Genomic DNA, 13,456 nt, shown 5'->3' on the forward strand with positions numbered 1-13,456 from the left:
GGAAGGCCAGAAGTGTGAACAGCATAAGACTGAGGCGACACAGAAAGTGCTGGACGCTCTGGTGCACAAAAGTCAAGGTGCAGGACAGCCAGGAAGGAAGTGGAGAGCTGGCAGGGACCACATCATCCAACTTCCCCAGTCATGCTGGGAGCCTGGGCCTCCCTCTGCAGGTGCCAGGGGAGTCCCCGAAGGTTCAGATCAGAAGCAGAATCAAGTGGTCTGCGTGCTGTGGGGCAGAGGCTGCAGCAGGGACAAGCCTCCACAGCAGCAGTGAGTGCTGACAAGAGCTGGGACTGGAGACGGAGGGAGCCACGACTGGGACGCAACAAACATTTAGGAGGTTAACAAGAAGAACATAAGAGAATCGTGCCTCTTCCGCTGGGTGATGCATCATCAAAATCAAGAGTTTATGTCAGAAGCTGTTCTGGCTGGAGGGAGCAGGGAGAAAAAGGGTGACAAGGGGAGTTCTGTGGGGCACTCAAGTTTCTGGGTGACGGTGGACGGCAGCACCACTCACTGAGATCGGATCACAGAGGCAGGGATACAAAGAACCGAGGTGGGAAGAAGTTTGATTTGGGACATTCTGAGCTCGAGGTACCTCTGGTAAACAGCTATCTCATGGACACGGGGCAGAGCAACAGACGTGGGAGTTGCCAGCACAGAGGTGGTTGTTAAAAGCACTCATTTGAATGAGATCTCCCAGGACGTGAGTGGTTCGATGTCAGATGCAGCCGAGAAATCCAGGAAAAGAAGTGAAAAGTATCCACTGGACTTGGCAATTTAAAGGTTGCTGGTGACCTCAGGGATAGCACCACGAGTGGACTGGTGGGGAAAGAAGGCAGATGGAAGTGGGCTGAGGAGTCTGTGTGGGAAGTGAAGAGGCTAAAAAATCAAACAGATGTTACTTTTTCAAGAAGCTTTACTGAGAAGGGAAGGCGAGAGTGGCAGCTCCTCTCTCCCCTCCTCCTTTCTTTCCTGAGAGTGGAGAGGTGCGAACCAAACATGTTTTGTATGTTCTGACTGTAAAGAGTGAGTTTGAGTAGAAGCTAAAGAGAAGTCAGAGCAGAGACCTGGAGGAAGGAGGGAGACCGACATGGACAGGGCGGGCTGGAGAAAGCATGGCTGGGACAGTCTGTGCTGGAACAACCTAGTGCTCTTGCTTTAGTCAGGCTGCTTCCTCTCCCGGAGTGAAGGCAGTCAGAGCAGGGAGTTTACTTGTTTGTTCTCTCAGCACAGGAAAAGCTGTGAATGATCTCACCTTTTCGAGAGTAATGTTCTTCTCCTTTCAAAGGGGAAAAATGCTGCTGGAATTAAGAGTAGATAAGCAGGTCGAGGCCACGTACATGCCAAAAGAAGGCTGACAAATTCCAAGTCCCACCACACTTTGAAGAGAACAATCCTCTTCCCCGTTAACTACAAGCAGATCAAGAACATCAAGAGATTGTGTGTACCATGGTCTCAAGTGTTATCATGAAGGATTTTACCGGCCATAAAACATCTGGGTTCTCATTTCTTGAAGCAACACGAGTAGCAGCACAATGAACCAAAAATGTGCTAAACAAAACACTTTAGAATCTGAAAATAGTGCCTACCCAAGATGGGAAGTAAGCCTCTGGCTCAAAGTATTTTCCATAGTGTTTATTCCTTTTGAAGTTCCCAAGATCAGCCTGCAGGGCAAAGGCTGCCAGCAGGAAGTAGGCCTCCTCCCGGAGCACACACTGAGAATGAAGAACTTGTTTTCTCAGGTGCCAGTAATAGTAGTATCTTGCTGCTCTGTCACTGGGAAAATAAAAGAAAACAGAACTCACATTCTGACGGAACAATCCAATGGCATGTAAACAGAACCCAAACCCTGCTATCCATCTGGTGACAAGGGCTCTTCCGTTCTGCTCCCTCCTCCCTCCCTCTTGCCCCACTCCCCACTCATTGAAAAGGGGCAGGTCCCAGGGAGCCGGAACTCCAGGGAACTCCACGTCAGGCTCCCCAGACTGCAAAAATAACATTTCCTAAGGCCTATAACATCTGGTTCATTCCGAGAATGGAAAAAGGTCGGCATGGTTCACTCCAATACATAAATATTGCATTGAACAAGTATCAGAAGAGAAGCCTCGGCATTTGTTGTCTCTATTAAAATAATTTTGCTACAATGCTGCTGCGCACATTGACGTAAATAAGGACAAATCTGAGGGGACAATCCTAGTTTTTATGTTTTGCTGTTCTTTTTGTTTCATTTTTCAGCTGAGCACATTACAAGTACTCTTAAGGCCCTTCCAAAAATGTTTGTTTATATGCCCCTCTAGAAAAAAACCTCCTTAACTATAGTGGGGTTTTTTTCCCTCTCAGAATGAATGAACTGAAAGCTTTCCTTAAATCTTCTTTTTTCATTAATTTACGGATGTGTTTTTATAGACACATGACTATCATGATACACCTCACAAATGGAAATACCAGTAGTGTGCTCATTGCAATCTGCTGAGGTCAGAAATAAATATAGTCCCCATTAAATACGCTGGGTAAGAAGTGCTGACTGAGAAAAACATGGTCCACCTCCAAAAAGTGTCACAGGCAAATAGGAGGCCTTTGTGATCAAAGTAAAAATGCAGGAAAAAACGTGTGTGTGTGTGTGTGTGTGTGTGTGTGTGTGTGTGTGTGTGTGTGTTCAACGAGCTTATCTGCTCCCTATTATTTTCGGTTGAATGTTGACCTGGGATTCATAGCTCGTTAGCTGATGGTGATAAAAACATACGAGTTTATTTTACTCAGGTCATGTCTAAGTATGAAGAGCTAAAATACAGCATTTGTGTAATTTTTCCCCTTGGGAGAGAGTACTTTTCAGAGCGCTTTGTTTATAATGCTGACCACACAGTGTTTGAACTAGTTCATCCCTGGGGAAAAGGGCAGAATTACAGGATGAATTAAACATTCATTACCCCCAGGGGGTTAATTAGTGGCTAAATAATATATTTTCCTTCTTTCCAGTGCATTCCATACTTAGTAGGTCAATTGAGTAAAAATTTTATATAAACTGAGAATAATTTTAAAAGTTTCTCAGCCTTTTAAAAAATTCTTTACGGACTATATTTTTTACCTTTCAATTTGCATACGGCAATGATATAAATATTAAGAGTGAATCTCACATATAACTCACTAGCCGGATATATGTCTCTTGGGGTTTCTCAAAATTTAAAAATAAATAACTAAAACAGAGTTCACATTTCTACTGCTTTCTATCAGCCAACAAAGTCCCCTCTGGAAGTCTTCCAGCACTGAACCCTCCTGTACAAATGATGAACTGAGCTTCTGAAATGACGACTTCTGAGTCTGTATCATGGGCATAGCATTATTCCTGCACCCACCTCCAAGAAAAGAATCAATTTCTTGCCCTGGCCAAACTGCGTCTAAGGTTCTCACAGGACAGCTCCACTGGGCGTAATCTTAGCTCTATAGCTACTGCCAAGAACAGAAGCAAGACCACAAAGCTGACAAGGAAACCAGGCGATAGCAAGACCCAGGCGTTTGACAGACGAGAGTTCTTGCCCCTGCCCCGTCCACAACCAGAAAGCAGCACGCTCCTGTAACCCATTTCTCCACTCTTCACAAAAGTGCTAGCTCCCACGTGGAAGAAGTATCTTTTTGGTGACTGATTTGTTATTGAAAACATGGAGAATAGAAAATGTGAGCCAGCAATACTGTTAATATTTTCATCGACATTCCAACATTATCATTCATTCATTCATTCATTCAACAAATATTTATTGAGTGCCCCTGTACCTCAGTTTTAGGGACTGAGGATACACGAGTGTGCAAATAGATTTTTTTAAAAAAATCCCTGCTCTTGGGGCCAGCCCGGTGGCGCAAGTGGTTAAGTGCGCACGCTCTGCTGCAGCAGCAGCCCGGGGTTCGCCGGTTCGGATCCCGGGTGTGCACCGATGCACTGCTTGGCAAGCCATGCTGTGGTGGCGTCCCATATAAAGTAGAGGAAGATGGGCATGGATGTTAGCCCAGGGCCAGTCCTCCTCAGCACAAAAAGAGGAAGATTGGCTGATGTTATTAGCACAGGGCTGATCTCACAAAAAAAAAAAAAAAAAAAAAAAAAAAAAAAATCCCTGCTCTTAGGGAATTTACATTCTAGTAGGTGGAAGAAATAAGCACTTTATCTGGAGCACCAGAAGACGAGCGCTGTGAGGAGACAGGGCAGACTCTCCCGTCCTCGTACCTGATCAGCCGGCCATTTTCCACGTAGTACTGCACGCGGAAGTGGATGATCATGGGGGGCCCAAAGTGGTCAATGCCCTAACACAAAGAAACACATAAAAATTAAGCTATGTTTAGTTATTTCAAAATTTCAAAAGCAACAAAATACCACTTTTTAAACACTGAGAGGTTTTTCCTACTTCTAATGAATGGGGGCTTGCCGTGGGTAGACAGTTGAACCATCTGGATACCAGGTTCAGGCAAAACCAGGAAGTTCTAAAGCATCATCCCTGTATCTGATATCATGCCCTGTGATGCCAATGATGACACACGGGGAGATAACAATAAACGCCAGTGGACACTTCTCGCTGCCCCAGCTCCGCTCTTGCTCTGTCCCCTGTTCCCCTGTGGTGACCATCTGCTCCTCATTACAAACGTTCTCTTGTTCCTCTGACATTCCACACACCAAATTCTAATATGCTGTTTGTTTATTTAGACATTCATGTCCCTTACTTTGTAGTTGGCTTTGAAGTATCTTCCAGTTTATTCCAAGAATTCTTAAATACAAATTGGAGGATCTAGGATTAGACACTGAGGATTTACTCCTGGCTTACTAGGGTGATGCTGGAAACACTAGGTAAATTCCCCGTGAATGCTACCCCGTGTAAATGGAACTGATGTTTACTAAATAAAGGACCAGTACAACAAAGTAACAAAGTATCATACGTAAGTATAGTAAAAGTAGATTTAAAAATTACTAATAACTTCTAGAATGTAAGTTTTGGCAACTAACATACGCACAGAAGAGGAACAAATACTTTTTCCACACTTTTCACTTCAAAGCATTATCCTAAGATTACTAAAAAGTTATCATCCAACATTATTTTAGCAGATATCTGAAATCTATTGTTATATGCTATATGCTATAAGCTATTAATACTTCATTAATGTGACATTTTAGAACTTATAATTCATTTTCCTTGCCCATTCTCCACTGTATAAAGTATTAAGATATTTTTCTAATGCATAATAGCTGAAATAAACCCTTTAAAAAATCAAAATTTTGCTCACAAATGTAATCTCACCCAAGTGACTTCGTATTGGCGTACCTTGCTGGCTTCTTTCTTCCATTCTTTTGGACAATACTTATAAAGCTTTTGTGACAATTCCATATACACATGTTCATTATCTGCACATTTAAAAAAAGGAGACAAGATGACAGAGGATAGATTTTTTAAAAGAATATACGAAGGAACGGGTTTTTTAAAAAAGCCCCAAGATTTGTGAATGTACTCTGCATTCACATACTACCAGGAAAGCTCAACAAGATACTGAAAGATAAAAGGTTCTGTGGGCTAGACATCAGGTTCTTTATGAATTATTTTGCTTTTGTAATACAGAACACATGCTATTAAAAATATGTAATAATTAGAAAAAATATTAGTCTCCAACTCCTGCTTTCACTTAGTTTCTAGGGTCATTATAACTCACAGTCTAACTTCCAACACTGTGAGCATTACTTGGTCTTAGAAAAACATGCTTTTGTTTAGCTCAGAGGACTCTTCTCATAGGTACAAATAATGAAATAGGGCAGAAACACCATCCGACCTGCTATGTAAGCAGTTAGAAAACATTCATGATAACAGCCCACTTCCAGAGGAGTGGGACCCATGCTTTCTGAAAAACAGTCTGTAAGACGATTCCTTCTCTGTGTTCGCACATAAAACACAGCATGACAAAATGACACTCCATGACTTGTACTGCCTTCGAGACTGATCTTGTGGGAAGAAGAGGAGAATCTTATGCAAAACAAGAATGAATGCCAAAATATTTCTTCAAGGGAATGATGCTCTTAAGATGAAAATAAGACTGCTAAAAGCCCAGTAAAAATGATCTAAACATGTGAAAACAAGCTAGTAAAAAATAAAAACATTTTCAAATTTCCCAAAGAGAATCTTTTAGAGGACAGAGATATTTCACAAGAAAAGCCTTCAGCATTCCTATCTTGTACAAAGTTTTAAATCTTTTTTTGAAAAGCGTCTTCCTTTTTCTCTAAGCATCACCAAGAGGGCATGCTCCTGGAAAGCTCTGCATGAAGGGTATTCACTCTAGAAGGAAGTGTGTCTCTCTGACTACTAAGGATGACACACGTGACCACACTGTCACTCCTTACTGAATGCGAGGGTTCCAATGAGACAGCACCATAGAGAACAGGAAGGGAGAAGCTACTCTTCACCTGTAAATGGCATATTAAGTCAACCAATTAGAAGAAAGGGATAAGGAAGAGGTCCCAGAGACAGAAAAGAGGATGCTACTTAAATCCACTTAGATCAACTAAAACTATCTCCCATCTCTCATGCTACCGATTAAACATGAAATGGACAAGATCAGACAGCCTTCCTGTTCAATCTGATTTGTGTTTGGCTTGAGTTCCTGTCTGAAGAAGCAACAAAACGAACAGAACTGAGACTGTTCACCATAATAACACACATATATTTTTAAATGATCACAATGTCTCTACCATCTGGCAGTCTGACAGAGCTCTATACTTTAAGAATTCTCAAGCACACGTCAATCCTGCAAAGCAGGTGGAGCAGTCATTTCCATGTGACATGTGGGAAAACTGAAACTGAGAGAAGTCAACCACACGCGTAAGGCCACACAGCCAGCTGGCGGCGGAGCTGGAACTGGAACCAGGTCATCTGATCCCTGTCCCAACGCTCCTTCACCACACCGCAATCTCGCTTTCACAAAGGACATCTCAAAAACGCTTATTCTGAAACCTAAGGAAGCTGTGAACTGGTTTTATTAGGCTGACTTGTTGAACAACAAACATCAACAGTCTGGCCGTAGGCGTGTATAAAGAATTAACTCTGAGTATAGAATAAAAGTGAAGTTATTTAGAATCCATAGGACATCTTATTTCTCCCTTCCTTGAAAGAATGACTGAGGTTTGTACTAAGACAAGGATGGAGCTGAGCATTTGTTTTATTGCTTTAACAACCACAGGAAGGGGGTGGCTGCATGGTGTAGCGGTTAAGTGCGCGCGCTCCGCTGCTGGTGGTCCGGGTTCGGATCCTGGGTGTGCACTGTCAAGCCGGGCGTGCACTGATGCACGGCTTGTCAAGCCATGCTGTGGTGGCGTCCCATATAAAGTGAAGGAAGATGGGCACGGATGTTAGCTCAGGGCCAGTCTTCCTGAGCAAACAGAGGAGGATTGGCATGAATGTTAACTCAGGGCTGATTTTCCTCACCAAAAAAAAAACAACCACAGGAAGAACTGAAGAGCGAGTCATTGATTCGTGGGTTCCTGATGTGTTACCACTCTACGCTCACTGGCCTGTGCTAGAAAGACAACTGGAAACAGCTCACATTTTGGAGAAGGGTCTTGTTTATTAGGTGATCATGATATGCTTTCCAACCTAGTAGATCTAAGCATTTTATGGTACTAACCAGATTCTCAAGATACCATAAGCCTTAAATTTAAACCAATTCCAGTAGTAGAAAATAATCTATATCTAAGTAGAAAATATAAAAACACTTCACAAAAAGTCTCCTTGAAAAACTGAGCAAAGACAGAAAAGGTTTTTGGCATCTGGAAGACTAAATTAGAGAAACTGAAAACCATGATTTGAAAGAAGAAAGCTCATAAGGAACAGCTGCAGGTAAACCTGGGCCCTCAGCTCCAACTCAGGTGTCGTGGGAGCACCTACATGAAGCCCTTATTTTGAAAACCTTCTCCACACAGAGACGCAAAAGAAATGCATCCACACCTCCAAGTCACATGTCCTGACTGCAAGGAGAAAGGGCACGGAGGGAAAAACAGAAAATGAGAGTAAATTGACAGGTCCCTTTGTTATACTATATGGCCAATAGCAAGAGGATTTGAATGGAGGAAAGGCAGTGTTATTACGTCTAAATGTCATTTAATGTTTAAAATTTTAAAACAAATTAAATTACAAAAACACCCAAGATAATTTCCTAGCAGCTCCAGCTGCTCCCTGAGTGCAAGAAAACAAAAATCAAGCTTGGTTCATTAACACATAAAAGAGCAAACACATAAAATCCAGACTCCTACAGAGGAAGCTTTCTTTTTTTTGTGAGGATGATCATCCCTGAACTAATACCCAATGCCAATCCTCCTCTTTTTGCTGAGGAAGATGGGCCCTGGGCTAACAACCGTCCCCATCTTTAGAGGAAGCTATTTTTAAGTTCAAACTATAATAAATACATGACCTGAAATTCTAAATCTTATAAGAAATACACAACAGTTAAGTTTAAAAAATGAATACTAGACTAAAAATGATGATTGATTTATGAGTATTTTGACAATCACAATTGTATAACAATATGCCCAATTTAAGTTACGGCTATAAAACGTCATTTCCTCAGGGATAGTTAGCTAAATCCATCAGAGGTGGGACTAAGACTTACTTTGTATAACACTGAGTCCAAAGAGGTGACAGTCCTTTAGCCTGAGCAGGTCACACACCTGGACCAGCAACTGGTGACACAGAATTTTAACCTGCAGGGAAAAAACGCTCACAACTTGAGATAACAATCCAAGCCTACACAATGAACCACAACTAGGCAATCTAATGCAGATAAACACCCTCCTTGAAAGGACCAGCTTACAACAGCAAAACAACTGCTGGGTCATGGAAATCACTTTAACCTGTGGCTGTGTTTCTGTAACGATTATCACGATACAAATGTTTACAACATGGTAATACAGTCCCAATGCAATCTTGTATAAAACTCATAAATCTTGTAATACATGGACAAGGCCACACTCTAAAACCATGACGCATGATAAATGAATATTGCAGAAGGAACCTACAGTACGAATAGCCTACCCAGGTTACCAAGAGTATTAATTTGGCAAGTATCCTTATAAGGAAAGTTTTCCTCTTGATATTTAAGCAAAATACTCATATACTGCTCAATGAGAGAACACCTAGCTTTTATTTATCTTAATCACTTTTATTGTCTCATATCTTTTAAGTACTAAACCAGGTTCCTTTTCTGAATCCTAGTATAATTCAAACATAATAAAACCATATTAATTTGGAACACTGGGGATAAGTTATCCTGAAAAATTACATGTGGAATGATAAAAGAGTCTTCAAAGAATACAGTTTTTATGCCTTCTGAAATGTTTAAGGAAGTGTTTTGGGAAACAGTAATTCTGCTGAGTCTGCTTTGTTGAATTTAGAATCACTAAAGCTCATTAGTTGGGACTGACTTCAAGAGACCATACAGGTCAATTTCTTCATTTTATAGAAGTGGAAAAGAAAACCCAGAAAGCTTAAAGTCATGTAGCTAGTAGTGGCAAAGGCAGCAACACACAACTTTGCTCATTTGTGTATTATATTTTTATATGTGTACATTAAAACAAGTGCAACACGACAGTGTATAATGTTAGCTGTATATATTATGTGTGGCATTTCCCCTCATTTGTACTATTAACTTGCAAATTCTTTCTTCAATGATAATGATGCCAACTACAATTTTAATTATTATAAATTCTAAATTAGTTAACTCTGAATTAATGACTTTTTATCATACCTTTTTTTTGTGTGTGAGGAAGATCAGCCCTGAGCTAACATCTATGCCAATCCTCCTCCTTTTTTTTCCCTTTTTTCTCCCCAAAGCCCCAGTAGATAGTTGTATGTCACAGTCGCACGTTCTTCTAGTTGCTGTATGTGGGATGCCGCCTCAGCATGGCCGGACAAGCGGTGTGTTGGTGCGCGCCCGGGATCTGAACCTGGGCCGCCAGTAGCGGAGCGCGCACACTTAACCGCTAAGCCGTGGGGCCGGCCCTATCATACCTTAATATGTAACTAAGATTTGAAAAATAAAAACATGCTGAGATCCCTTGATAACTGAAAGCAAAATAATTCAGAATGGTGATAATGAGACTGGAATAAGAACAACAGGTTTACTGCTCTTTTTCACATTCATTATTAAATGGCAACTAATCTGAAGCACTGTATCCACTGGAAAGTGCAAAAGGCATTGACGTGAGGCCACAGCAGCACAATTCCACTGCTCAGAAGCACCACGAAGCAGGGACAGTGTCTTTTTGTGTGTGTGTGTGTGAGCAGGACCAGCCCTGAGCTAACATCTGATGCCAATCCTCCCCTTTTTTCCTTGAGGAAGGTTGGCCCTGAGCTAACATCCGTGCCCATCTTCCTCTACTTTATATGGGACGCCGCCACAGCATGGCTTAACAAGCGATGCGTCCGTGCGCGCCCGGGATCCCAACCTGCGAACCCCGGGCTGCCGCAGCCGAGCCAGCGCACTTAACCACTTGCGCCGCCAGGCTGGCCCCGACAATGTCTTATTTTATATCCAGGACATACAGTAGGCACTCAGTAAATGTTTGATGAATAAAAGCCAGGAGTCTGTGTCCCCCGTGGGCTCCTAATTTTCGTTCTGTTCCATGACTACTGACCCCCTGAGCAGATCATTCTATAAATGTGCCATTCAAGAATTTAGGGAAAACGTATCAATGCAAACCCATCAACACCGCTGGGAGAATACATCTGTCAGTAGAAAATCATCATCTTTATGCATTAAAAAGACTTTGAATTTTGAGTTTCATATTACCATAATTCCACTTTACAAATAAGCTTAAATAAACAGATTGATAAAGAAAAAAGTATCAAATGTTATATAAAATTGAACTATAACACTACAAATTTGAGACTTAAAATGTCCTACAGTCTAGGATACCTTTAAGCCTTAGTTTTGACTGTAGTATTTAAAAATGTCACATATAAAGCACTCAGGATAAAATGTGATAAAAAGTTAACAGAAAAATTCCAAACCACAAATGGTATATAAAATAAACTATGTTGTAACTTTGGGTAACTGTTGGTCAAATAATGCTGTACATTTCCTCCATACATCCCATATAATTATTATTGTTCTACTAGTTTAAATCAAGTATTTGGAGCCTACTGATAAAGCTCTTTAACAACTATCAAGTAAGCACAGTATCCTTGTTTAAAACTGTAATCAAGTAAGGCTGTGGCCCTGAAGTCTTACCTGCTGCGAAAACAAGCTTGAGTTTTTTATATTTGCAAATTATGAGTTTTTAAGGCTACATTTTAGCTGACTGTGAAATATTTCAAGTTCTTTAATCTTTAGGAGCAATGGGATCTTTAAAAAGTGCTATAGAATATGAGATATTAAGAATAAGAATTAAGGCATTATCTAAAAATATACTCTATATGGAACTTTTTAATAAAAACAGCATTTGACCCTAAATGTCAATGGTTTGTTAATGAGCAAGAATATTTAATATGCTCCAGAAAAAAAGAATTGTTCACTCTCATCTTAGTGCAGAAGTAAAGCTCTTGGCCATAATTGATATCACTCAAAAATGTTGTGGCTCTTACATTTACCATGATTTTATTTCCAAAATTTTCCAAGTTTCCATATTTAATATTTATTTGACGATTAAAATCATTTAAAACAGCCCCTTTAGCTCAACGCACAAGAATTCAGAATGACCAAAACATTAAATCTACCCCACATGCAGAAAGATAAAATTCTTTCAACTATACTTTTCAGGGAACAAACTTTGTTTAAAACATATTTAGAAAGGATGAAAAAATGAGACCATTAATGAAAATCTTTTGCACAGTTAATTTATTATACTTATACTACACCTCTACAAACATCAACTGCTATTTTCTGAATACACACACAACACTTTCTAGAAAAAGACCTTTGGCAGCCTTGAACTGGTTTTCCCGCAGGGAGGCGCCTCTACTCACCCCTTACCCCTCCTCTGTCTATCAGCATGCTAGGAAGGGGTCTAAGTATGGCAGGGGAGGCCACACGTCCTGGAATAACAGGCCCACCCCTTCAGGCCCTCTATCTGAGTCTCATTAATAGAGAGCCCTAATGAAATGCGCAAAGAGCTCAAAGAAGTGAAAACAAGTGCTACTCTACTGTGTGCTCATGCACTGAGCAATCCCCGGGCCGCACCGCAATGAGCACTTCATGCATGTTCTATCTTTAAATCCTTGCAACGTCCCCGTGGGGACTAAGATTAGCTCCACTTTATAGATGAGGACACTGAAGCAAAAAACAAACTCGCCCAAGGCTGCAGAGTGAGTTGGGAAGAAGGGATCTCCACCTCGGTCCCTGTGACTCTAAAGCACTCCTGAATCATGATATACGGTTTTGCAATCCACGACCACAGTCCTGACCATCCTGCAGGTATTATTATGTTAATTTGCAAAAGAAAAGAATTGAAGAAGCATAAAATTACTCTCTAAGGAATTAAAATAATAGTAGCAGCTACTATCTATGTGTCAGGAATTACGCTATGCGCTAACCCTGAATTCTCACAACCACCCACAGCATAGGGATTATTCTCATTTTATAGGCGAAGATGCTGACGCTGAAGGAGTTTAATGAACTTTCCGAAAGTCATTCAAGACATGGGATCTGAACTCAGGTCTGTGTTTTAAGCACATTCATGTCTTCTCCCTACCAGACTGCCCCTCAATTATTCTTCATAAAGGGAAGGCAGAAAGGGAGCTAATATAAACTGAGTGCCTACTATGTGCTGGATCCTGAGCAAGCTGCTTCGACAAGCGAGGAAGGTGACTGAGTTTATTCAACCTGTCCAAAGGTCACAAAACTAGTAAGTTGTGGAGTCAAAATATGAATGATCTTATAACATTTCTCAACAATAATGATGATTATATTACTATTAACAACGACCAACACTTACCATGGCTGGAACACCGACACAATGCCAAAAACACAATCCAGTCAACAGAGTTTTGTTGAGTGAAATAAACTAGGTGGTGCTGGTAGACAGGTCTTTGCCTGTCTGGCTTAAGATTTTTTTTTTTTTTTTTTTTTTTTGTGAGGAGATCAGCCCTGAGCTAACATCCGCCAATCCTCCTCTTTTTTTTTTTTGCTGAGGAAGACGGCCCTGGGCTAACATCGGTGCCCATCTTCCTCCACTTTATATGGGACGCCGCCACAGCATGGCTTACCAAGCAGTGCGTCAGTGCGCGCCCGGGATCCAAACCAGCGAACCCCGGGCCGCCTCAGCGGAGCGCGCGCACCTAACCACTTGCGCCACCGGGCCGGCCCCTGGCTTAAGATTTTAAAGTATCGAAAGCACCTGTTAACCAGCCCGGGTGGTCTAATGGTCAAGATCCGGTGCTCTCACCGTGCGGCCCAGGTTCGCTTCCGTGTCAGGGACCCACACTACCTGTCTCTTGGTTGT

The 13,456-nt window shown here is 41.4% G+C and overlaps 1 protein-coding gene across 5 annotated transcripts in view; it reads right to left on the bottom strand.

Moving 5' to 3' along the window:
- FRMD6 (FERM domain containing 6) overlaps positions 1 to 13,456 on the bottom strand; it is a 74,908-nt gene that overhangs the window by 22,541 nt on the left and 38,911 nt on the right. For 3 of the 5 annotated variants that reach the window (XM_058540564.1, XM_058540565.1, XM_058540567.1), the window contains exons 3-6: positions 8,629 to 8,719; positions 5,280 to 5,383; positions 4,217 to 4,293; positions 1,593 to 1,779 (exon numbers count right to left, since the gene is read on the bottom strand). In XM_058540564.1, the coding sequence (XP_058396547.1) occupies positions 1,593 to 1,779; positions 4,217 to 4,293; positions 5,280 to 5,383; positions 8,629 to 8,719 (459 nt within the window). The remainder of the gene's footprint in view (positions 1 to 1,592; positions 1,780 to 4,216; positions 4,294 to 5,279; positions 5,384 to 8,628; positions 8,720 to 13,456) is intronic. The other 2 variants (XM_058540568.1, XM_058540569.1) reach the window with 2 other exon arrangements.

Source organism: Diceros bicornis, chromosome 5 (genome assembly GCF_020826845.1).
Source record: "Diceros bicornis minor isolate mBicDic1 chromosome 5, mDicBic1.mat.cur, whole genome shotgun sequence".
Taxonomy (NCBI): Eukaryota; Metazoa; Chordata; class Mammalia; order Perissodactyla; family Rhinocerotidae; genus Diceros; species Diceros bicornis.